The 23,434-nt window shown below is 39.4% G+C and overlaps 1 protein-coding gene across 1 annotated transcript in view; it reads left to right on the forward strand.

The window, feature by feature from the left end:
- CALD1 (caldesmon 1) overlaps positions 1 to 16,276 on the forward strand; it is a 181,473-nt gene extending 165,197 nt beyond the window's left edge. Inside the window, exons 9-14 of the mRNA XM_088018519.1 lie at positions 2,943 to 2,986; positions 3,107 to 3,185; positions 5,263 to 5,400; positions 5,842 to 5,937; positions 11,393 to 11,473; positions 14,095 to 16,276. Of these exons, the coding sequence (XP_087874645.1) occupies positions 2,943 to 2,986; positions 3,107 to 3,185; positions 5,263 to 5,400; positions 5,842 to 5,937; positions 11,393 to 11,473; positions 14,095 to 14,103 (447 nt within the window). The 3' untranslated portion in view covers positions 14,104 to 16,276. The remainder of the gene's footprint in view (positions 1 to 2,942; positions 2,987 to 3,106; positions 3,186 to 5,262; positions 5,401 to 5,841; positions 5,938 to 11,392; positions 11,474 to 14,094) is intronic.
- Positions 16,277 to 23,434: the final 7,158 nt, after the last annotated feature.

Consider the following 23,434-nt stretch of genomic DNA (forward strand, 5'->3'; position numbering starts at 1 on the left):
TCTTCTCTACTAAATTTTTCAACTTAACTTACTTCTCTGGTCTTTCCCTCAACCAGACTCCTGGCTTCCCATTTCATCCAATGTTCCTAGGAAGCCATTCATCTACTCCCTCTGCTAGAGAGGCATGTGTCAGCAAAGTATTTATGCTAAAAAAAACAAAAAATTTTTAATTCTTATGTAACAGAGATATGCTTTCAGGAACAGGCAGTCTGTTGCTTTTCTGCATAATGTGCCTTGAAGAATTTGCTGTGGCTCTGGTTTTAGAGCTCAATTTCATATTCTGTGATTGAATTCCTACAGTCGTTGATACTCTTGGCCCTGCAACTTTTATAAGTGGTCATGAGTTAAGATTGTAGAATGCCAGTGCAAGGGAAAACATTTGCTATTTGACCTCAAAATATTATCAACTCATGTATTTTGTTAAGTTCTCATGACTCCTATTCCTTGTCTGGGAAACTCTGAACCTGGTTTCTCACACTTAAAATTTTGTTAGCAGTGAATGGTTTTTCTTACATAAAACATGCACAGAACAAATTGTAAGTAAATTAAATTTAAAATTGGGTTTTTATTATTGTTGTTTTCATATTTTGGTGGTGGAAGGGGTGTAGAGTAAGGAGAGAGCCAATTTTCTACAATGAATAGCGTGCTTTCTTTCCCTTGAGTTTTATCGAGACAACACTGCCACCTCTTGGTCTTCAGAAGAACCAACGGCTCTCGTTAAAGTCCTACAGAAATTTGTTTAGTGTATAAATTCAGTACACATGTTACATTATCTAGATGAAGTTCAGGATTTCCCAATAGGAATGCGTCAGTAAATGGGTGGTGAGACCTGACAAAATGAGATAATGAAGTCAAGCTGTATTCGATGTTGTAGGTACAAAAGGAGATGTCAGAGTCAGAATCGCCGTCATTTGAATTAATGGGATAGCCAAGGTTAGCAAGCTCATCCCAGAGTCAGAAGGATGCTGTCAGTGCTACAGAGAACAAGTCTCACCTCTGCTGCCCCTTCCTCGTGCCTCTGTCCTTCCCCTATGTGTTTCATTCCTCCACCCCCCGCCCTGCCTCTGTTCCCCGTCTTCGTGCATGGGTTTGCTCTGCCCCTAGTGCCCTGTCCCTGTAACTCGTGCACTCTCCCCCCCACCCTGACCTCCATAAACTCATTGATAAAACTGTGTAGACTATAAACTAAAAACCTCAGCTCAGAATCAAAACTACTGAAAAACTTCTCCGCTGACCCCAGGGAATCACTTCTCCCAAGGCCACAGCATTTTCTTCTTCTCTTTACTATGGTACCTCTCATAGAGTGTGAAGTGTTTTATTTGTGTGTTCTCCTAGTCTCCCCTGCTAATTATGTTCTCCTTAAAGAATGGGACACTGTCTTCTACACTGTTGAGTGTTCAGCTTTATAGAGTGAGTACTCTATAATATGTAATTTTTGGGTTAGTTGTTTAGCTGACCAGCTGGCATATTAAAAATGGCAGTGCATTGCGTGGTTTCGGTATATTTCACCTTATTCAGCTGGGAACTTCTTCTCCAGAAGTACAGTTCTAAGTTATATTAAAATCAGAAAAATAAGATTTAAGACACTCTTCATCCCATAAACTCACATATTAAAAATGGCAGTGCATTGCGTGGTTTCGGTATATTTCACCTTATTCAGCTGGGAACTTCTTCTCCAGAAGTACAGTTCTAAGTTATATTAAAATCAGAAAAATAAGATTTAAGACACTCTTCATCCCATAAACTCAGGCCTACCGATAACACTTTGTTGCAGGAAGTTTTATTTTTAATGAGTTTGCGTTTATCATTGTGAGAAATCATTGGAAAGAGTGAAATGCCCCCAGTAACATCTATAAACAGCCTAACAGTGTTTATTAAAAAGTCCACGAGTCCCAGGGACAATCCAGGCCAGAAAGAGCCACTAACATCTCAGAAGACTGTAGGGGATACTCAACCACACCAGCCCGGGGTAGCTGAAGTCTGGTAGATTCCCTGGCTGCCTGAACAGGGAAGAAAATGGACCCCTTCAGCACATGTATGCTTTGGCACAGGCAGTCATATACAAAGGTTTTACTATTTGCTGATTTGGGTAGGTGATGGGTGACAGAGGCTATTTCTCCCCTGGCATTGGGTATCATAAGGAGTCAACAGATACTTGCTGACTTACATAGAACATCTGATTTGAGTGATACCGTTTCAATGAAATATAGTGTTTGATTTAGTAGCTTTAATTTTAGTAAAAGGAAGTTCCTAGCTTTAAAAGGGAAAAGGATCTTATTAAAGACTACCATTTCATATATATCCATCAGTTTTTCTGTGTTTATTTCTGTCATTCCCACTTGGGCTAACAGGGGTTTCATGGGAGGCCTCAGCCCGGAGGAGCCATACTCCAGATCTCAGTCTCCTCCCATCCCCATCTTCCACGTTCAAGGCAAATTAAATTCAGCAGTAGGTTTGACAGCTGTCAGGAAGCCAGGCTAAGCAGGAGGTGAATAGTTCACAGTTCCTAGTTACCTTTCTTATTCGATCCTATTACACACGAAATATATAGTTAAAACGCTGTGGGAAATTTCCGTTAATCAAATAACGTGGTATATTTATACTCATATAAATACGTCCTAAAGGGTAACAGAATGTGCTTTTCGAAAAAATGGTTGTTGTCTTGAAATGTATTTATTTTGCCTCTGGTTTACATTGTTTCAGAGGCATTTTTATTCCATTTCTGTCTGGTCTTTAATTTGCCTCCAGAACTTTGTATTTCTCCACACCTTCTTTATCATCTGCCATTTCTCCCCTCCAAATCTCACTCTCAAATATCTCAAAGTAGTTTTATTATTACTATTACCCTTACACGCACTCTGGTGCTTTTACTCACCAAGTGGGCTGAGAAACATTGTTTATAAGCTACAAGTATTAACTGGGTTTTTTTTTTCAATTTCTAGATAGAAGAGCGAGCAGAATTTTTGAATAAGTCTGTGCAGAAAAGGTAAATATGATTGATTGTGAACAATCATCAGTTGAGAATCATCAGCTGTTATATATATATGGAAAGATTCTCTCTTGTATTTTTATGTATGTGTGTGTGTGTGTTTATTCACTTAAACAGTGGTGTCAAATCAACTCATCAAGCAGCAGTTGTCTCCAAGATTGACAGCAGACTGGAGCAATACACCAGTGCAATTGAGGTGAGGTGGCCTCAGTCGTGGGCAGAAATAAACTCTGGGGATGGATGATCATAGAGGCTTAGGACAGTAATCAGGTCCAGTAACCACATTACTGTGTGAGAATATTAGTGATGCTTCACTGTACTTTGAACTAGTTATAGAGAAGAGCAGTGATAACGATAAATTATAGAAGATTTTAAATAAATTATTGTTTTCTACTTTCAGCTGGAATATTCTTTAATAAAGCTGTTACTCGTTTAATGAATGGACTCATTGGTATTGAACTATATTACTTGTATGTTCATAAGTATATCTTTAATATCCTTAATTACTTTTAAAATGTGTTCCCATATATAGTTTAAACAGTTGCAACTGTGGTTAATCCTTTTTTATCTATAAAAACTTCTATTATCAAATAAAAGTAGTAGTGTAAGCTAATATAAAGATGATAGACCAAGTTTAATCATCATCAGTTTCAAATTGTTTTGTGCTTGAAAGACCATAGTTTTATGCTTCTTTCTGTTCCAACTCCCCCCCCCTCCAAAAAAAGGGGGTCTACAGTATTTGGAAATAAAGTATATTTCCAAGTACCAAAGCACTTGGTACAGTGCCATTGATCAAGATGTGTTTCTTTCTCCTTTTGTACTTTTAGTCAATGGTTTTACCCTTCTGATGTATATCAGAACACCGGCTATAAAGTAATTGGATCAGTTCGGTTTGATTTTTCTCCTCTCCTTTGTACTGCAGAGTGGAGATACCTGTGAAATAGTTCACAAACAAATGCTAAGAGGGAATAAGAAAGAGAGAGGTCCGGATGATTTATCAAATGAATAATCAAGTCCTAACACCCAAGAGGTGATTTTTCACAAGATTAAATGTCCAGAAAAATACAAGACAAATGGCAGATAGTTTTTTTCTGTGGTTGAATTGATCAGAGCTCTTCTGGGATTAACAAAGCCAAGACTGTGGCTTCAGAGCTTACACAGCCCCAGGAGATTTTTTATGTGCAGGCCACCGATGGTACGTACCACTCACCCTGGCCAGCCACCTTGGCAGCCCATGCCACAGGCCACAGAGCAGGACCACCAGAGAGACTGCCTGATTCTGGGTATGCCCATCACTGCTGCTGGAAACATACTTGAATGCACACCTTTCATTTTTACATCTGTTCTTCCCTCCTTCTGGTATATTCTCCATACAGAGATCTCTCAGTTTTTCACCATGTCCCTGTCTTCAGTCCTTTGTATATGCCCTTCCCTCTACATGGAACGTAGCTCTTCACCTGGCTACTTCTAAACCTTCTGTTGGATCTCAGTTGAAATGTCACTTCTTCAGAGGAGCCTTCTTTGTTCCCCTAAACTAAGTATTCTTCCCCTTCATATATGCTCTCTGGGCATGCTTTACAGCACTACATTCATCTTTCATAGCACTTAGCACAATGTGAAATAAATACTTGTGTAACTAGTTACTGTCATTCTCTGCTATTAAAATGTTAAGTCCAGGGGTGCCTGGGTGGCTCAGTTGGTTAAACATCTGCCTTCGGCTCGGGTCACGATCCCAGGGTCCTGGGATCAAGTCCTACATTAGGCTTCTTGCTCAGTGGGGAGCCTTCTTCTCCCTCTCCCTGTGCTGCTTCCCCTACTTGTGATCTCTCTCTCTCTCTCTCTCTGTCAAATAAATAAATAAAATCTTCCAAAAAAATAAATAATAAAATAAAATAAAATGTTAAGCCCACCGTACCTCACAGAGCAGACTGTCTTGAGTAGCTCTATATCCCCAGAGCCTAGCACGGTGCCCTGTGCACATACAAGCACTTACCTGTTGAAGAAACGACATGAAATACCACCTTCACAATCAGTGGTGTTCCAGTAAAAGGCATCATTTCATTTTTGAAAGATCCTCTGATGTAGGTATTATGGTTCATTTGAGGCGTATATGTCATCAGAATGTAGTTTCACAACAGAATTTTTGGTGAAGGTGATATTTTTTTAATATCGTAATGAATTTTAAATGATGATGTTGAGGGAGACAAGCTCACCATAATTTTATGAGAACAAATTTATCAGCACCAACCCTAAAGATAATTCATGCATTTCAGGGAACAAAAACCGCAAAACCTCTGAAGCCAGCAGCCTCAGATCTTCCTGTTCCTGCTGAAGGTGTCCGCAATATCAAGAGCATGTGGGAGAAAGGGAATGTGTTTTCATCCCCCACTGTGTCAGGCACACCAAATAAGGTCAGTATAGGATTTTGGTCTTTTAATTTTGGAGGCTAGATTTTTTTTCCTTTTTTTTTTTTTTAAAGGAATCACACTAGTTAATTATAAAAGCAGTGAAGAAGATGTTAATTCTCCCAGAGACGATGTGTTTAGGAGGCTAGGCTGTGTCCTATGCTCTGACCACAGTATTCTAAATGAAGTGCCTGAAATTAATCATCAACCCCTGGCGTTGGGGGTGGGGTGAGGTGCAGGGGAAAGAAAACCAGATAACATTGTCTTTAAATATCAAGTTTAAGGTTTATTTTACTCAAAATATTAAAGCTAGAGATCAATAATTGATTAGTGTCACCTACTGGTTATGTGAAATAATACCTAATAGTATTTTAAGGTTACTTTGAAGTTTTTTTTCCAAGTAAAGTTTATTTTTTTTCCTGTAATATTGGATTATTGACTTTGTAGGAGACTGCTGGCTTGAAGGTGGGGGTTTCCAGCCGCATCAATGAATGGCTAACTAAAACCCCAGATGGAAATAAATCACCTGCTCCCAAACCTTCTGTAAGTAGCTCCGGGTTTTTCTGAAGTTTTTTGATCTCTCAGTTTCCAGCAGCAGAAGAAAACAAGCTGTTGGTCTGTTTGCCTGGGAAGGACGGGTGCTCCTAGTCTTCGCTGTCACCCTGAATAACAAACAAGGAGGGGCTCAGATTTAGAGAGACTGGTCCAGAGCAGCTGGACCTCCCCATTACCCTCCCCAGAGGGTAAAATGGTGCCACAGTCACCTCTACACCCTGAGTGGGGTAGCTAGCCAGAGCTTGAGGCAGTTCACAGTTTACACTCTTAACTGGTCTATTTGTTTAGTTTCCATTCTAAAAATCACAGTTAGGAATTTGAAAGTGAAAATGTCAAATTATCTTGGCCACTTCTCAGTCAAGGACACTCCTAGACTTATTCCCAAAGAATGTGTATGTTGGCTATTTTGAACCCATATTTTCTAATTTGCCTAATTTCTGTAACTTAACACAAAAGTACAGTTATTGGGCAGTTGTTGAAATAATTGCTATATAATTTTGCCAACACCTCCAAAGGAAAGCCATTAAAAAAAACACACACACAGTAAAACTGGAAACTATAAAAACCGGTTATGAATGTTATTTTTGGAAATCTAACATTTTCTTATTCAGTGTGGCTATCTTACTAGAAAAATGTTCTTTTAAATTTTTCATTGAATGTCTCTGATAATTGCCTTGCATTTATCATTATAATCAAAAACCTTATTAAGCCCCCCACTATATATTAGTGGGCTTTCTCTGTTAAGTTGCTTTTATAACTTTGTTGGTGCCCAAGGGAGCAGAGCCTCCATTGCTATAACCACTCCAAGCCAGAGGTAGAAGAAAAGCCTTCTAAATCATCAGCCTCTGCATTGTTGAGCATTTAATTGCATCCATTGGCTCCATATTTAATCTCCAAAGTAGTCAGTAAAGTTTACCACTTTTCCAACTTAAAAAGAAAAAATGGAAGTATTTCCATACATTTCGTGGGTACAACTCCTTGTAGTCAATTAATATTCAGCCTGAGGTTTTTTTGCATTAGGGCTCACCAATGTAAATCCAAGTTAAACCCAAGTTAAAATTGAAAAGTCTATATATTGGGGGGAAAAAAAATCTTTCCCCCTTCCAAGTAGATACAGAAAGAGGGGCCTATAACTGGAGACAATTTAGGCAAGGGATCATACCCAAAATGTATATTCTTTTTAGTGCCTCAAATTTCCCCAGCACCAAAGGTGACATAAAGAGTAGGAATTACTTTTTTAAAATGGTAACTTATATAAGTGTGTCCAGACGAGTGATTATTAACCTTTCTGAATTTTGGACCCTTTTTAAAACCTAATGAAACCTAAGGACCCTCTCCCCACAATCATGCATTTGATACAAATTCAGCAAGTTCATAGATCCACTGAAGGTCTCACAAGATAGGAATGCTAAAGAGAGAAAGATATATGTTTTCCTCTTTGATGAGTATGGCACCTCGTTAGACAAGATGGTTACTTTTTCATATTTACAATAGTGGCAATCTTGTTCATTTCTATACCATATTATACCCCTGTATTTGGCCCAGGACTTGACCCTTACTCTTTTAGCAGCACCTTAACTGATAAGTTATCATCATCTGTGTTGTCCTAATGGGAGGGTTAAGAGATTTAACTTAGTTATTACTACAACAGGTATAATAACTGCAGGTTTCCACTCAAAAAACCCATTTTCTGGTAGGACCAAAAGGTATTACAGGGAAATTACAAAACCATTGCCTGCCTTACCTGTGATTCAGTAAGCAATTTGCTAGACCATCTCCTAGAGAATGGAGAGGAAAGGAAAGCAGAATGCAACAATTAGTATAGATTATGGTGATCTATTTTTTTCCCATGTCCCATTGGATTTGGTAGACTAATGTGGCTTCCTGGATGAAGGTCAGATTGGAAGAAAAGAAATGTAAGTGATGTTGTAAATAAAAATTTGTTTGAATGTGCTTGATAAGCAGATTTAAGCCTTGCGCACATCCCAGCGTAGTACACCCAGCACCGTGTTGAAGTCTGAATAAGTAACATGGCAGTCTCTTTGGGAGAGGACATGACTTGGGGCCCAGCAAGGGCAAGAGGGTAACTCATAGACACTATGGATCTAGCAGAAAAGAGATGACATTTCTTTCTTTCTTTTTTTATTTTATTTTAATTTTATTATGTTATGTTAGTCACCATACAATACATCATTAGTTTTTGATGTGGTGATCCACGATCCATTGTTTTCGTATAACACCCAGTGCTCCATGCAGTACGTGCCCTCCTTAATACCCCTCACCAGGCTAACCCTTTTCCCCCCTTCCCTCTTAAACCCTGTTTGTTTCTCAGAGAAGAGATGAAATTTCTGAAATGCAGAAAGGGCTGGGAGGATCCTGCAGATGCATAAAATTTGTCAGGAAAATGTTAAATCTGGGAAGGCAGCTTAGACAGGTCAAGCTAGGATCTTGTTCAGGTTTCATCCAGGGGGTCTCACACTGGTGACCTGCAGCTAAGATCTGTGTAGTTTGGGGCTGTTATGCTTTATTTCCCTTTTTAAAATTGTAATTTGAACACGTTATTGAGGTGTAGAGGCATACACTCTTGAATTTGTTGATTCCCTCTTTTTTTTATTTTTGAAGTTTCTTACACCAGGCCTCTTTGGGCATTTATGTTTCTAGCCTGGCCCTTTGTGGCAGGCATCTGTTTGACCCCCTTGGGACTCTGAGCCTGAGCCCAGGATGTCAGAGGATTACCTAAAGACAGCAGCAAATGGGAGGCCCCCAAAGGTACCTTCTGATTTGGGATCAAAGGTGATTTATCCTCAGCTCCTTGTTTATAGTCCTTGGCATATATGGGTAGAGGGGAAAGCCTGGGTTTGTTTTGGCAAATGTGTGGCATGTAACCACTAAGGAAAAAATCAGAGGAAAATTCTTTCACCAAAATGGTCCTCACCCAGTGAAACCTCAAGAAGGAAAGGAGCAATCCACAGGATTAGTGTTCTGTTCGAAAACTCCCTGAAGAGGAAAACCACCCTTTACCATGGGTTACATAATAATTTTCATATATGCTAAAAATTAAAGGTGTTCAGAGTAGTTTGTCAAATCAGTATCTTTTAGGGTCCCTGAAAATTAACTTATTCGGAATTAAACACTGATCTATACCTAACTTTTTACTGGCACATCTGCTATTTGTGGGCAGAATTTATAGGATTTTGGTGTAACTTTATAACTGGAATTCTGAGGTCTGAGTATGTCTGCTTTATCTGGTTTGTTATTTGTGTCTAACCTACATGTTATATACAGCAATTTAAGCGATAACTTGTCTTTCTTTTTGTTTAAAAAAATCCCAACAATGTCTTTCTCAGCTGAATTCTCTTCTTCATTCTCTGATCTCTGGTTGATTGGAAACCTGCTTCTCCTGCCTTCATTTCTCCCTCTTCTTCTGGAGTGGGTCTTTCTCTAAAATGTAGTCTGGTCAGGTAATTGCATTTATATTTCCCCTTTGATTTAAAATGCCAGCTTATCACTTGGATGTTAATATTTTCTTGAGATGGACTCTTTAAACTCTGTAAGTGCTCTCAAAAGATTAATAGGCAGGATTTAAGGGAAATATAATTCACTTTCTTCGGTAAAAGGATCATCATTCAGTATTCATGTGAAAGGATTATTATTCAGTATTCATGTGAAAGAATAATAATTGTTTTATATGAATCAAATAAATAAAGTAATAATAGCCACTTTCCAGAGCTTCCATTAGTATGTTCCTAATTATAGTTTCCCAAATTTTAAAACAGTCTTCCAGACAATTTGGCAGCTTCTACCTACATTGGCAAATGTAGTGGAATTCTTCAGAAACAACCTGATTGGTTGCTTACTGGTTCCAAGTAAAATAGGTGTAACTCTCTAATAGAATATCAGGAATCCAAGCCACAACGGAAATCCAGAAGCTCAGTAAGATTAAGGTAAATCTGAAATGCTTCACATGGTACCATTTAACCAGTGCATTTTCAGTGTCAAGATTTCAATAGTATCTATCAAAAATATGTCCATTTAGACCAGTGTCTGTGGATAAATGCAATCGTTATTAGCTTTGCCTTCCTAATGAGAAAAGGTATTGCCAAAATAAACATTACTATTTCAGTAAAACACATTTATTTTCTACAAACCACCTTTGCCAAGTACTAATATAAGCAAATGCTGGAAGAAAAGTAAATGGAAACAGAAATTTGGATCCCTATCCAAACCAGATTAATTCTGAGGTCGTAAATAACGAATCAAAGCTATGTAACTGCTACCGATCGTTATTTTCGTGTTTTCTTCCCAAGATTTCCACATGGTCTCACACACGTCATCAACTCAACTTCTCTTATGGGTACAACTTGTGTAAATCTTTCCTTTGTGGGGCTAGGCTCTACTGATACCCTTCTTAATTACCCACTTGCTCCTCAGGAAACACAACATGATTTTAGTCTGAGGAAAGTGCAATTAGAAAAGCGTCTCAGTTTGAGCTGCCCAGGGGCAGACCCTGAGATAGTAATTCGAGTGCAAGTAGTTTACTTGGGAGGCGAAGAAAACACTACAGGAAGTGAGTCAGGGAAAAGGAAGTAGCCAATAATGCTATTTAGCAAGTCACCACATGGGCTGTTAAAACTTAATCCCACCGAGGCACCCTGGAAACCACCAGAAAACACATGCTTCCCAGTTATCCCACCTCTGAGGCATGAGTGAGCCTGAGAAACACTCTTGCACCAAATCTCATTGTGATTTGGCATGAGTTATTGAAGACTGCTCCTGGGGATGTTAATTCTCTGAACTTCCAGCCTGCCTCCTGGGTGGGCAGAGGGGGCATCTGTAGCCAGAGAAAGACCTCAGGCAAAGAAATGGAGTGTTGGCATTTGGAAGTCGGGCTGGTCTGCACTGAAGTCCTACGAGTGTAGGGAATACACCAGAATGCTGAAAGAAAGGTAATCTGCAAGAGGTGAAATGCTTATCCAACCTCAAAAGAATTAAAACTAACGTATATTCTTTTTTTTTTTCAGAGAGTTTATATATTTATTTGACAGAGAGACACAGTGAGAGGGGGAACACAAGCAGGGGGAGTGGGAGAGGGAGAACGTTTATTCTATTCTCTACTAAGAGCATGAAAAGTTAAAAATAGGCTACATTATTTTAAATATGCTTATATTCCAATTCTATTGATCAATAAACAGGAAGCCCTCAGTGGAGGACAGGAGCTACCTGCTGGATAATTCCAGCCCATCCTCCTATCATAACATAGATCAAGGTCTATATAAAAAACATGGCTAATGATCCTTTTGATTCCATCCATTTCAAATCACCAGGATAAAGCGTATTAAATAAGAAATTGATTCAAACAAACAACAGAAGTGGTGATTTATTTAGATGTGACCAGAAAATATAAATGGCCACCTATCAACTTCTTTCGCCTTTTCTTCATTAGGATTTGAGGCCAGGAGATGTATCTGGCAAGCGGAACCTCTGGGAAAAGCAATCTGTGGATAAGGTCACTTCTCCCGCTAAGGTAATCTACTGGGAAGATTTGCTTTTCATAGGTTCTTTGCCTGCTGTATCCTGCAGTATGATGTCCCAGGGTCAAATGAGAAATACCACTGATCCACAGAGCCTTGTCTAGGTAACCATCAGCTTCTAAAAACTTATATATGGTACAGTGAGAGGTAAAGTTCACAGAGCCTTCAGAAGTGTAGGCTTGTCAGTCATACAACATAAATAGTCCAGACCTATGGAGTGGTTTGCAGTAAGACGTTCTAGAAGCACCATAGTGGTAGGAGTGTTAACAGAGGTCATATGGTAAGCGTGCTCTGTACTTCTTACACGGTCCAGGCTTGGAACCACAGCCATTTGAAGATCACTTAGGGAAAAACATCTGTCTCCCTGCGTGGCTCCAAAGCTGCTTTCTGGAACCATTACATTGCCAGGAGCCTAGGACGCAAGGTTGCTATGGAAAAAAATTAAAATAATATTTAAAAGCCGGGCAAAACTTGCTACCCTGTGAAAACTAATGGCTAAGAATGCTTGTATTTGTCTTTTTTGATCTTCTGGTCAACGGGTATGCTCATTCTTCATAAAGGAGGCTCTAGACAATATCTAAATGATACTCTGAGCATAGGACCCTGTTGTCCAAGGAGCTAATTCAGCTTCTAATTATAGCCCTTCCCCATTTCAAGCAATAAGCCTGGGCTTCTCCTTTAGTAGAGGGAAAACTGGAGAGAGGGAAATCAGAGACAGCCGTAAGTAGGATTAGAACAGTGTGCTTGTGGGTCGATTTAGAAGCACTTTTCAAGCAAACCTGGGACTGAGGAACACCTCAAAGGCAACCAGAGGATCTCTACAGGTCCCTGAAGTGAGAGAATCACTTCTCCTTTCCTACCTCTACGTGCTCCTAAGTCTGGCACAGCTGCCTAGTGTGCTGTTCCGTCTCTCGATTAGTTATCGATTGCTCTTATATTCCAACAGAATCCACTGGCCCAGTCTCTCTATTTAAGGTGATTTTTAAATAACTTTTCTAAGTCATTGCTAAATATATTAAAAGTACCTAGTAATAATTATCACCACTACAAACCACTATGTCCACTCTATGCAAGGAACTGTTCTGCCTTCTTAGGCTACATTATCTCCTTTGACCCTCCAACCACCCTGTGAAGTGGGTCTTTTTATTACCCCTGTTTAGAGCTGAGGTAAACGAAGCACAGAGAGATGAACTTTCCCCAAGCCGCACAACAATAAGTTAGCAAAGCCTGCATCAAAACTCAGGCCGTCTGATCTGAGTCTGCATTCTTAACCACTATGCAGGCTGCTTTCTTTTGAGGATTGCGTAGTTAGCAGAAGATATAAAGCTTTAAGGTTCCTTGCACAGATTTTCTCCTGGTGGATGTGGGTAGGGCAATTGCTTATTAGTTTTCTTTTTTAAGACAAAGAATGAACTTTTGTTGGCCTAAGCCATCATCACCCCTTTAGCATCATCTCCAACCTCTCGGAAACGGCAGTCAAATGTGTATACCGTCTGCTTTCTGAGTAGAGGTGTAGCTGTCCATCAGCACAGGTTTCATGGAACCTCTCCGGATAACATTCCTCTGAGCCAGGGTTCGGGGAAGTGGAGTACAGAGATGATCTGGAATGGTAACACTCAAGAGAACACCATTCACATTCAACACAATATGAATGGTACTCCTTGGAACTGTACAGTGTGGTGGCACAAGGTGGGAAGGTGATGGGGTGAGTCTTTACACATACCACCCCCTCATCCTCAGTCAATACCCCGAAACTCTCTGTACAGTAATAATAATAATATAACCACGAGGCCCAGAGCTGAGTTTATGAGGTAGGTGGCTCCTTGGCTCCAAAATGTCAGCTCACTACACGTCCTGCCGTCATTCCTTTGAGGTGGACGTACACATTTGAAAATGCAGATTCACAACACTAATATTTGTGAATACGTCAGCAAGGATTTTTAGCAGCTAGTTGAAGAAATGATATACAAATAAGAGTGTGGGCCAGGTAAGTTTCAAAGGTCAGGGTGTAAGAATAGGAGGGAAGAAATTAAAAAATCGGAGAAAACTAAGGATAAGCCCATTCCACTTCTCCAGTGTCCTTGACGTGGCCGAGACTGAGCCGTTCACCACGTGTGCCTGTTCCAGAAAGCACACTACAGGTCCCTGACCCTTCAAGTGGGGTTTTTATTTATTAATTTGAGAGAGAGCACATGAGAGGGGGAAAGGTCAGAGGGCGAAGCAGACTCCCCGCTGAGCAGGGAGCCCAATGCGGGACTCGATCCCGGGACTCCAGGATCATGACCTGAGCCGAAGGCAGTCGCCCAACCAACTGAGCCACCCAGGCGCCCCTCGAGTGGAGTTTAAAAAATAAAAATAAAAAAGCTCCCACAAACAAGGCTAAAGACCCAGATGGAGAAGGGAGAATATAAAGAAGAAAGAGGGAAGTAAAAAAAATCAACAGAAAGACAGGTAGACTAGAAGACGAGGAGCATATTTGAATAGAATACCAACAATAATCCTCCCTTTCATAAATATTTATTCCTGCCATATTTCAATTATCTTTTTCTTCTTCTGACACAAAACCTCTGGCTGAAACATCATGGCCTGTGGATTTAAAGATCTTTTCTCTTAGCAGGTTTGAGAGAGTTCAAGAAAGAACCCAAAGTAGCCGCTCAAGATGCTGGACCAGCTCAGTTGGAGAGGGCTAATTTGCTCTGTTTTATATTTATGTTGATTTACTAAATTGAGTTCATTTCCTCTTGTTTTATTTTTCATTATCCCAGTAAACCCATGTATATTATCACTATATTTAATAATCACAGTCTAGAGATGTTCATGGTAAAAGTACTGCCTTTGCACAGGAGCCTGTTTCTAAAGAAACCCATGCTGTGAAATAGAGACTTTCCTACTGATCATCATAACTCTGTGTCTGAGCAGTGATACCAGCCACACCAGAAGTCAACTAAAGGAGCTTCACGTTGAAAATTGCCTGAGGAATGTGTGCAGTGTCCAGAAAAACAAGCCCTAGTGGTTTTGTTTGGGGTTTTTTTTTATTTTAAATACAGAAATCATGTTGTTTCTGCACTTTAGCATAAAGCATGGAAGAAATTATCTTACTAGGCAATTGAAACACTTTCTGAAAGTAACCCATTTCAGATTTGAGATACTGCAATAATGATTGTCTTAAAAAAAAAAGATATACTCTTAAGGTATTACTTTTTTCATGCTGATGAATATCTAAATTGGATTATGATGTTAGCTGACAGTGGTACTGATTCTTTAGGTTGGTTGCTTTGTGGATTTCTTTGGTAGTGATAGCGAACCACATTTTAGATGACCTGATCATGTATGTATGTGCATACACGTATACAAACACACTAATGGTAGAAAGCTTTTTTATGTGCTAGACTATTATATTTAGCAATATGTTCTTGTAACTAGCCAATATCACAGCTTTTTAAAAATTAAAAATCACAATATTATATTAATATTTCATATTTGCCAATAGATACATGGCAGAATAGGTATTGATATGTTTCCAATGCCCGATAACCTGTAAGAAGAAAAGAGAGATTATAGAAGTGTCAAAATTAGTTGACATTTTCTATAAAACAGAGTATTTAGTTTATAATTAAAAACAGTCTTGAAGTCCAGTGTGAATTGTCCCAAATCTACCATCTGGGTCAAACTCAAAGCTTGCTCAGAACTCTATCCTGTTCTTAAAATCAAGTCCACAGTAGGTTGGCTTAGATGATAAATGAGGTCTCTTCCTTCTCTAAAATTTGAAGACAAGAATTTTTGTCACGAAATTATACAGATTGGAATTCCACGTGTGGGTATGCTAAGACCAACTTTGGCTAATGTCTGCGGAGCAGAGAAGAAAAGTGAGCAAAAGCCAGTATTTAGGAGTCATGACAGTATTTCCCATTCTTGATAGACTGAAACATCTTTTAAATTAAACTTTTCTACTTTTATTAGTCATTGGTACTTGTCGTAAGTTGATAACATGTTGAATTTTCAAAAAATATGTGTAACTTTTATTAGTTCTACCTTTTTCCCCAAGAGTCTATCGACTTGTCATTTTTACATTTTGCACACACAATCTAGATATCACATCTTATTTTAGTTTATAAGTGTTCATCTATTCTCCACAATAGATGATAAGAGTACTCCAGTGTCTTGGCAATATGTTCTAGCATAGAAATATACATGGAGTGTAATTCTATAAACTTATACCTCATTTGACTTAACCAAAATTGTCTTAGTCTCAATTCCTACCACACTGAGGGAGCCTCTCAGATGACTTGTTTTCTAATCTACAGTACTGCCCTGGAAGAGCTAACCAGGGCAAGGCTGGCATGAGGAGTGACCACTGCCTTCCAAAGTATATTTTCCTCATAAATCAGTAAAGAATTGTTGAATCCTCTAGCTTTAGCACACCTGGGCCAAAGGAAGGAAAGCCACCAAGATTGCACAAGTCATCCACCCATGACAGAGTAGACATGAGTCTATGACAAAATGAACTAGAATGTGCACGCAATGCCTGATTTTAGCATTGACACCCATAATTGGAGTGAAATGGATCAAAGTTTGAATTAAGGCCCACAGTGAGGTAACATTGCTTTGTTGTACTTTTGAGTAAGAGCTTCTCCTGATCACTATTATATATTTTTTCCTAGAAAGTCTAAAGTTGAGAAGAGAATATATCGATCCTGACTTTTATTCCAATAATGGATGGAATAAGTTTTAGGGTAGAATTTTGTTCAGTTTGGATTTAATCTTTTGAAAAATAAATTCCTTGTTTACTTGTTTGATTACAGTTCTCTTTGTTATCTTTAAGAGGTAAGACTGCAAGGTGACTAGCATGTTCTGTGAATCTGCCATTCCTAAAAGTTTTATAAACACTTGATATTTTCACTGATAATTGATCGCTGCAATAAACATATATTGTGAAAATGCATCCACAATAAATGGAATTCCTCCAAATGTCTCTGCCTTGCTTATTTTTATGCATTGCATTGATTATAAATAAGAGTTATATCTGTTTTAATAAAGATGGTGGCATAGCAAAATCTATGTTTCAGATTGAGTCTTGGTTTCACTCTTTAGAAAAGGAAAGCCATTTCATTCATATTGTTTAAATTATTATTATTACAGGCAATCTTCTAACAAAATAGTGAAAATTGCTCTGATATGGACAACTAATCAAACATGTATGGAAAAGGTTGAAAAGAGGAATTAAAAATAATTCTTCCAAAAAAAATTATCATATCTTCCTCCATCCTCCCTCTCATTCCCCATCTTGTCACACACCACCCCTCTTGCTCCTAAGGTAGAAGTACTGTTTTCCCAAAGATAGTGTCTTTTATAGTAGAAGTGGCCATTTAACATATACCCTTCGTTTGCAGAATACTGACTATTTGCAAGGCACTGGAGACTACATTTACATCCAAAGATTTTTTTTTAAAGTAATTTTGCATATTTACATAACACAGGTTGAATATATGAGGTTCTCATAAAGGTTTCAACTGTGAGCCCAGAGCCCCTGAACAGTCCCTTAAATTCTGCTCATAAGATTGTACAGAATTAGCTAAGTTACTGCAACTTAAAAAATAATTAGTACGTTTTACTTCTCCATCCTAACAAGAAGGGTGATCAGTTTAGGCAACAAGGTAATTGTCATCAAAGTTAATTCACAAAATTAAACAATGAAAAGAATGCCATCTACAGTACTGGTACCAAACTGATAGGATTAGAGATGGACGAAATTTAATTTTACAGTGTGTGTATTCAAGTTATGAGTTTAAAGATGTTATAGTCTCTTGTATGTTGTAGGAACAGGTCTGTATTACAAGGTTTTTTCCTACTCTTGCTTGTATGAGTGCTCCAGATGGAGGAATGGATTTTTTAAAAATCTCATGACCCTAAATATGTGTTCTTCCATAGGACCAAGATGACCTAGCTACATCTTGATCTGAGTGCTATGTCTATTTGTGTCAAGCGTATTAGTCATGTTGTCCAAACATTCTGTATCCTTACTGATTTTTTTTGTTCCATATCTACTATTGAGAAAGGCATGTGAAAATCTCCCTGTATGATTATGGATTTGTCTATTTTTCCTTGTAATTCTGTTAATTTTGCTTTCCATATTTTAAGATCATGTTTTAGGTGCATGTACAAGTCTAGAATCATTAAAGCTTCCTAGTAAACTGAATGTTTTAACATTATGAAGTAATCCTCTATTTGCACGGCAAATCTTTTTTCCTTAAAGTTTGTTTTTTTCTATTCTTAATATTGCTACAGTGGCTTTCTTTTAGTTAACACTTGCATGACATAACTTTTTCCACCCCTTTACTTTCAGCCTTTATATAGTCTTTAGTTTTAGATGCATGTCTTTGAAAATCATAGACATCATAAAATCATAATCATCAGGTTTTAATACAGTCTGATCATCTTTGAGTTTTACCTGGATTATTTAGGCCTTTTATATTTAATGTAATTACTGATAGTCTCTCATTTAAATAGCATCCTAGTTATGTGCCACCTGTTTGACGTACGTTTTCTCTCTTGCTTTTACGCCAGGGCTACTTCTGCTTCAAAGCATACAGTGATCTACAAGAGGCAGCTGAGAGGCTGAGCTAGACTTTTGGCAACCCAGTGGGGCTAGAGGAAAAAAGAATATTCTGTCTTTCAAAGATGAGGTTTTGTTACACTACTCCCCGTTTATGGGTCTACAAAGAGCTGACTCTTGAAAGTAAGGGTGAGCTTAAAATAATCTGGTCCTTACACAAACTGGCACCTTCCTTAACCTGGGGAAAAACTGCACTATTCTAGTGGGGAGATAAATGATAAATGATAGACATGAAAAGTTACAAAATACTGAGTAACAATTCAAGAATTTAAGAGAAAATATCACAAGGCTCTAGTACATAACTGTCAAAAGAATTATGTAGTACATGATTGTCAGTGTTTAGAGGGAGGAGAAAATATTTCATTTTGGGGTAATCAGAGAAAAAAAATGTCTTATATTCTTTTGTACCCCCAGCAGTATACCCAGTGCACCACACATAATGGTGCTTGGTAAATGGTATGATGATTTCATGAGCAACCCAATTTATAAACTCTCTGCCTGATGTACTGCTGTCAAGTTTTGTAGTAGAGTTTTTAGAGTTCTGAGAGGTTAATTTGTTTTACAACATTTGTGTTCCCAGATTTATAATTACTGTATCACCTCAGTCCTGCATTTCAGCTCCATGAGGATGGTTGGCCTCTTGCTTTACTCTAATGCAGATTTGATAGCAGAGTTTTGCCAAGGCATGCTTTTAGTGATAATTGGCTTTTGCTACCTTGAAATAGGATTTCCAAAAAATGTCTCATTAAAATAGGTTGTAGAAGGCCCAACTGGTCATTTCTGCCTGGATAAAGAACATTCATTCAATAAACTCTTACGGAATGTACTAATATTAAAAAATTACGTGAAAGAACTATAATCATACAGAACACAAGATTAATTTCTTAGCTTGTTTTTAACCTTACCTGGCTTTCTTCCATACAAACCTACTTTTCTTAGATGCTGTATTTCGTATGTCTGGTGCCTGCCAAGTTTAGCAACACAGGTGCTTTGAGTTTTTTCAGATGATGGAAATCCACTGTCCTGAGTGCACTGGGGTTTCTAAATCCTTGGTGAACATCAGAATCAATGGTAGAAATCATGGAACTATGTAGGTTCCAGTCCCAGAAGATTCTTATTCAGTAGGTCTAGAGTTGAGTTGTATAATGCCCCTTTGTTATTCAAATACCTAATTGTAAAATGCGGATTCAGATACAGAAAGAGTGGGGAGGGCTTGAGATTCTGCATTTCTAATAGGTTCCCAGGTGATGCTTCATTGGCTACTGCTGCATTGGGGAACACATTCCAAGTAGCAAGGTCTCACTCTAGGCTCTGTGTGGAAATGTGCACTCCAAAGATTCTCACTGAAAACAACAGAATGAGATCACTTGCTATGATAGAACAGTGGTGCTTTATATATAAACTGTCTTAATCCTTACATCAATTTTAGGAGATAGGTGCTGTTACTCTCCATTTTATAAGGAAACAGAGACCCAGAGAGGCTAAGTAACTTACCCAAGGTCATACAGCTAAGTGTTCTGGTTCCAGAGTCTGCACTCTTAACCCCCTGGTCCCATTGGTCAGCAGCATTAGCTGATTATAGATGGGTTCCATTTTCCCCAAGAATACATCTTGGAAACTGACATCCCTCATGACCACCAGGCCTATGTTTCCAATTATTTGCTGAATATTTTCACCCAAAATCTCTCCAGAAGATACTATTATGTAAATTCTGATCTGTGCTCACATGTTGTCCCTTACCTAATGTATCAGCCTTATTTTTTTCCCCTTTCTAAGTTCACTGAAACCAAGTGTGAGTCCACCTCATCTAAGAAAACTTACCCCAGCACACTCACGTTTATCTGAACCTTTATTCTTGTTAATAACTTAGTACGCCTGTAGAGTGCCTGCCTTGTGACCATCAGGCACTGGACTAGGCAACCAGAATGCAAAGAGGAAGCTCAGACCTTCCCTTCCAAAGGCTCAGAAACCATTAGAAAAAACCAGTTGTTGACATCACTCTCTGGTGAATCCTAAGCAGAGATTTACACCAAGTGTTGTAGTTGCACAGCAGAAGAAACCTCAACTCAAAGGGGCCTGCTGTTCCACCAGAGCGCACGGACCTCCAGGTCTTACACCACCTTGCACCCTTGGTTCTCAGCACTCTACCTTTCACCTGCTAAACACTCAGCACATTTTTTAGACATATTTATTGAAGACCTACAGATACCTGTCAACATTAGGCACTAGAGATACAAAGATAACTAAAAGCCCAGCGCCCTTAAGGGGCTTTGATATTAAATAGTAGGACACAGAAATGAGTAGACTAAATGCAGTAGAGTGTTGATGTTATGACAGGGGTGCGTTAAGGGACATAACAGAGGCCTGGAGGACAGAGTTGTCTAAAAGAAATTCAAAAGGGTACTGGGACAAAGGTGGCCAACGGCTCCTAAGAAGGCCAGGTGGGTGGCATTAACATGCCTCAGTTCAAGCTCTGCTATTAAGCTTTATAGCCTGAAAAACAATTTGGTCAGCATCCAGAGAAGGAATCTATTTTTTTTTCTTTTATGGCTGTACCAGTAAATTAACCAAGCTCAGAAACCCAATATACTATATAAAGTCAGAATGGCAGCACACCAGTTTGCAATGAGAAGTTGCTCTTATGAGAACACTGGGCTTCTGTGAGCAGCATTATCTTTCCGTGAACTAAGGTGCTATTTCTGAGAGGGGGCATCCAAGAGAATCACTGAGGACTGAAGGTGTCTGACTGAAGGGGAGGCTGGCATTTTGTTTCCTGTTGGATGGCTGCCTAGCCAAGAGTTGACTAATTTGTCTCTATGCTCTCTAGCTCATAGAAAAACGAATTGAAAAAAACAGGCCAGATAGAACAGCACTGTGCCGGTGTATAGAAGACAGATAGGTCCCATATGTGCCCACCAGTCCTAGAACTGCTTGTGAAGATGACACTGGGTCAGTGGTGACACTCTGTCATCATGCAGGGATCACCACAGCAAGGCAAGTAGATGCCCAGGTATCAGAGTGGTATGGTATCATCACCAATTGGAGGTCTGCTGGTCAAATGATAATGACAGCTAACATTTTATTGGGTCCTTCTCATATTCCAGGCACTTTCTAAGCACTTTACATGTTATTCACTCATTTAAGCCTCACCACAACCCTACAAGATAGTCACCACACATCTCTCTTGACTTATGATAGTTACACCCCAATAAACCCACTGTAAGTTGAAAAGATCCTAAGTCAAAAATGCATTTAATACACCTAACCAACTAAACATCATAGCTTAGCCTAGCCTGCCTTAAACGTACATTAGCCTACAGTGATATTAGCCTACAGTTGGGCAAATTATCTAACACAAAGCCTATTTCATAATAAAGTGTTGAATATCTCATATAACTTATTGAATTTTTTTTTAGCGGTTTTATTTATTTATTTGACAGAGACACAGCAAGAGAGGGAACACAAGCAGGGGGAGTGGGAGAGGGAGAAGCAGCCTCCCCACTGAGCAGGGAGCCGGATGCGGGGCTCGATCCCAGGAGTCTGGGATCATGACCTGAGCCAAAGGCAGATGCTTAACGACCGAGTCATCCAGGCGCCCCTAATTTATTGAATATTATACTGAAAGTGAAAAAACAGAAGGGTTGTAAGTATATTAGTTATTTGTTCTCATGACTACATGGCTGACTGGGAGCTGTGGCACCCTACCATACTGCCCAGCATTCTGAGAGAAGATCATCCTGCATATGGTTAACCCAGGAAAAGATCCAAAGCCAAAATTCCAAGTATGGTTTCTATGGAATTCATATTGCTTTTACTATTCATACCATTGTAAAACTGGAAAAGTTGGGGACCTTCCGTAGTACTGTATTATCCACACCCTACATGTAACTAAACTGAGGCACAGAAAAGTTAAAGAATTTGCTCAAAGGGCACCTGGGTGGCTCATTCGGTTAAGCGTCTGACTCTTGATTTCAGCTCAGGTCATGATCTTAAGGTCGTGAGATCAAGCCCCGAGTTGGAGCCTGCTTGGGATTCTCTCTCTGTCTCCCCTTCTTCCTCTGTCCCTTCCCTCGTGCACACACACACTCTCTCTAAAAGAAAATAAATAATAAAATAAAATAAGATAAAAAACTTAACTCAAGATCATACAGCTATTAAGTGGCAGAATATTTGAGCCCAGGCAGTTGGCCTCTGAGCCCACACTCCTCACAAGGATTCCCCACAGTCTCTCACAAGAGATTGTTATTGCCTTGAAGAAAGCCTTCGAGCTTGCCTTGAAGAAAGTTCCGAGTCACCACCCTCATGAAGCCCACAAAGAGCAAGAACAGCACTTGAGACCAACTGTGTAGACTGCAATTTGGCCCAGTTAAAGAGACTTTTGCCCTTTTCCTCCCCAGCCCCTGCTCATCCTAACATAACAAGGACTGGCACGTAGAAGGAAGCCAGGATGAATGTACATAGCAAAACACCAACTCACTCCCACTTCCCAAGCCACCAGAGCTAAGGATAGATCTAGGCTGTTCTGGAGGGTAAGGAGGAAGAAGGCTTTGATTCCAGTTTGAAACTGACATTTAAAATGTACTTGATACCAAATTTCAGAGTAAAATCTTAAAAAACAAAAGTTTTAGTGTTTTAGTAGCTCAAAGTGGCTAGAAAGTTGTGGAATCTGGCAACAGGTCCTCCGTGGGAAAGGGGACTTCATTGTTGCACAGTTCAGGGGCAGGTATTTGGTGAGGGTTGCCGGCGGGGAGGACCATTTCATGGTTTTTGTCATGAGACTTCACACTGAACATTCTTTCTCTTTTGAGGTGATTTATCCTCTCCATTATTTGCTGAGTAGGCAGGGGGCATTCTTACTAACCTCATTTCCAAGTGTTGAGGAGAATAATGCTTCACTATAGTCCCCCCATTTAGACACATTATACAAACTAATAATACAAACTACTTGTACCAGTGATAGAGGGATAGTCCTTTCTAGGACTTCACTATGGAGATGACCCTTGAGCTGAGTCTTGGTTAGCTAATTGGCTGGGACAAGTCTCAAGGTTTGAGGGGCTTCTGGGTGGCTCGGTCAGTTAAGCATCCAACTCTTGATTTGGGCTCAGGTCAAGATCTCAGGGACCTGGGATCAAGCCCCTCGGCGGGCTCCAAGCTCAGCGGGGAGTCTGCTTGGGATTCTTTTCTCCCTCTCCCTCTGCCCCTCCCTCCCATGTGCATTCTCTCTTTCTCTCTCAAAATAAATAAATCTTTTTTCAAGGTTTGGGGGCGCCTGGGTGGCTCAGTCGTTAAGCGTCTACCTTTAGCTCAGGTCATGATCCCAGGGTCCTGGGATCGAGCCCCG

This window comes from Eumetopias jubatus, unplaced genomic scaffold (genome assembly GCF_037043125.1).
Source record: "Eumetopias jubatus isolate StellerSeaLion01/CBP00866 unplaced genomic scaffold, mEumJub1_p1.0 scaffold_14, whole genome shotgun sequence".
NCBI lineage: Eukaryota > Metazoa > Chordata > Mammalia > Carnivora > Otariidae > Eumetopias > Eumetopias jubatus.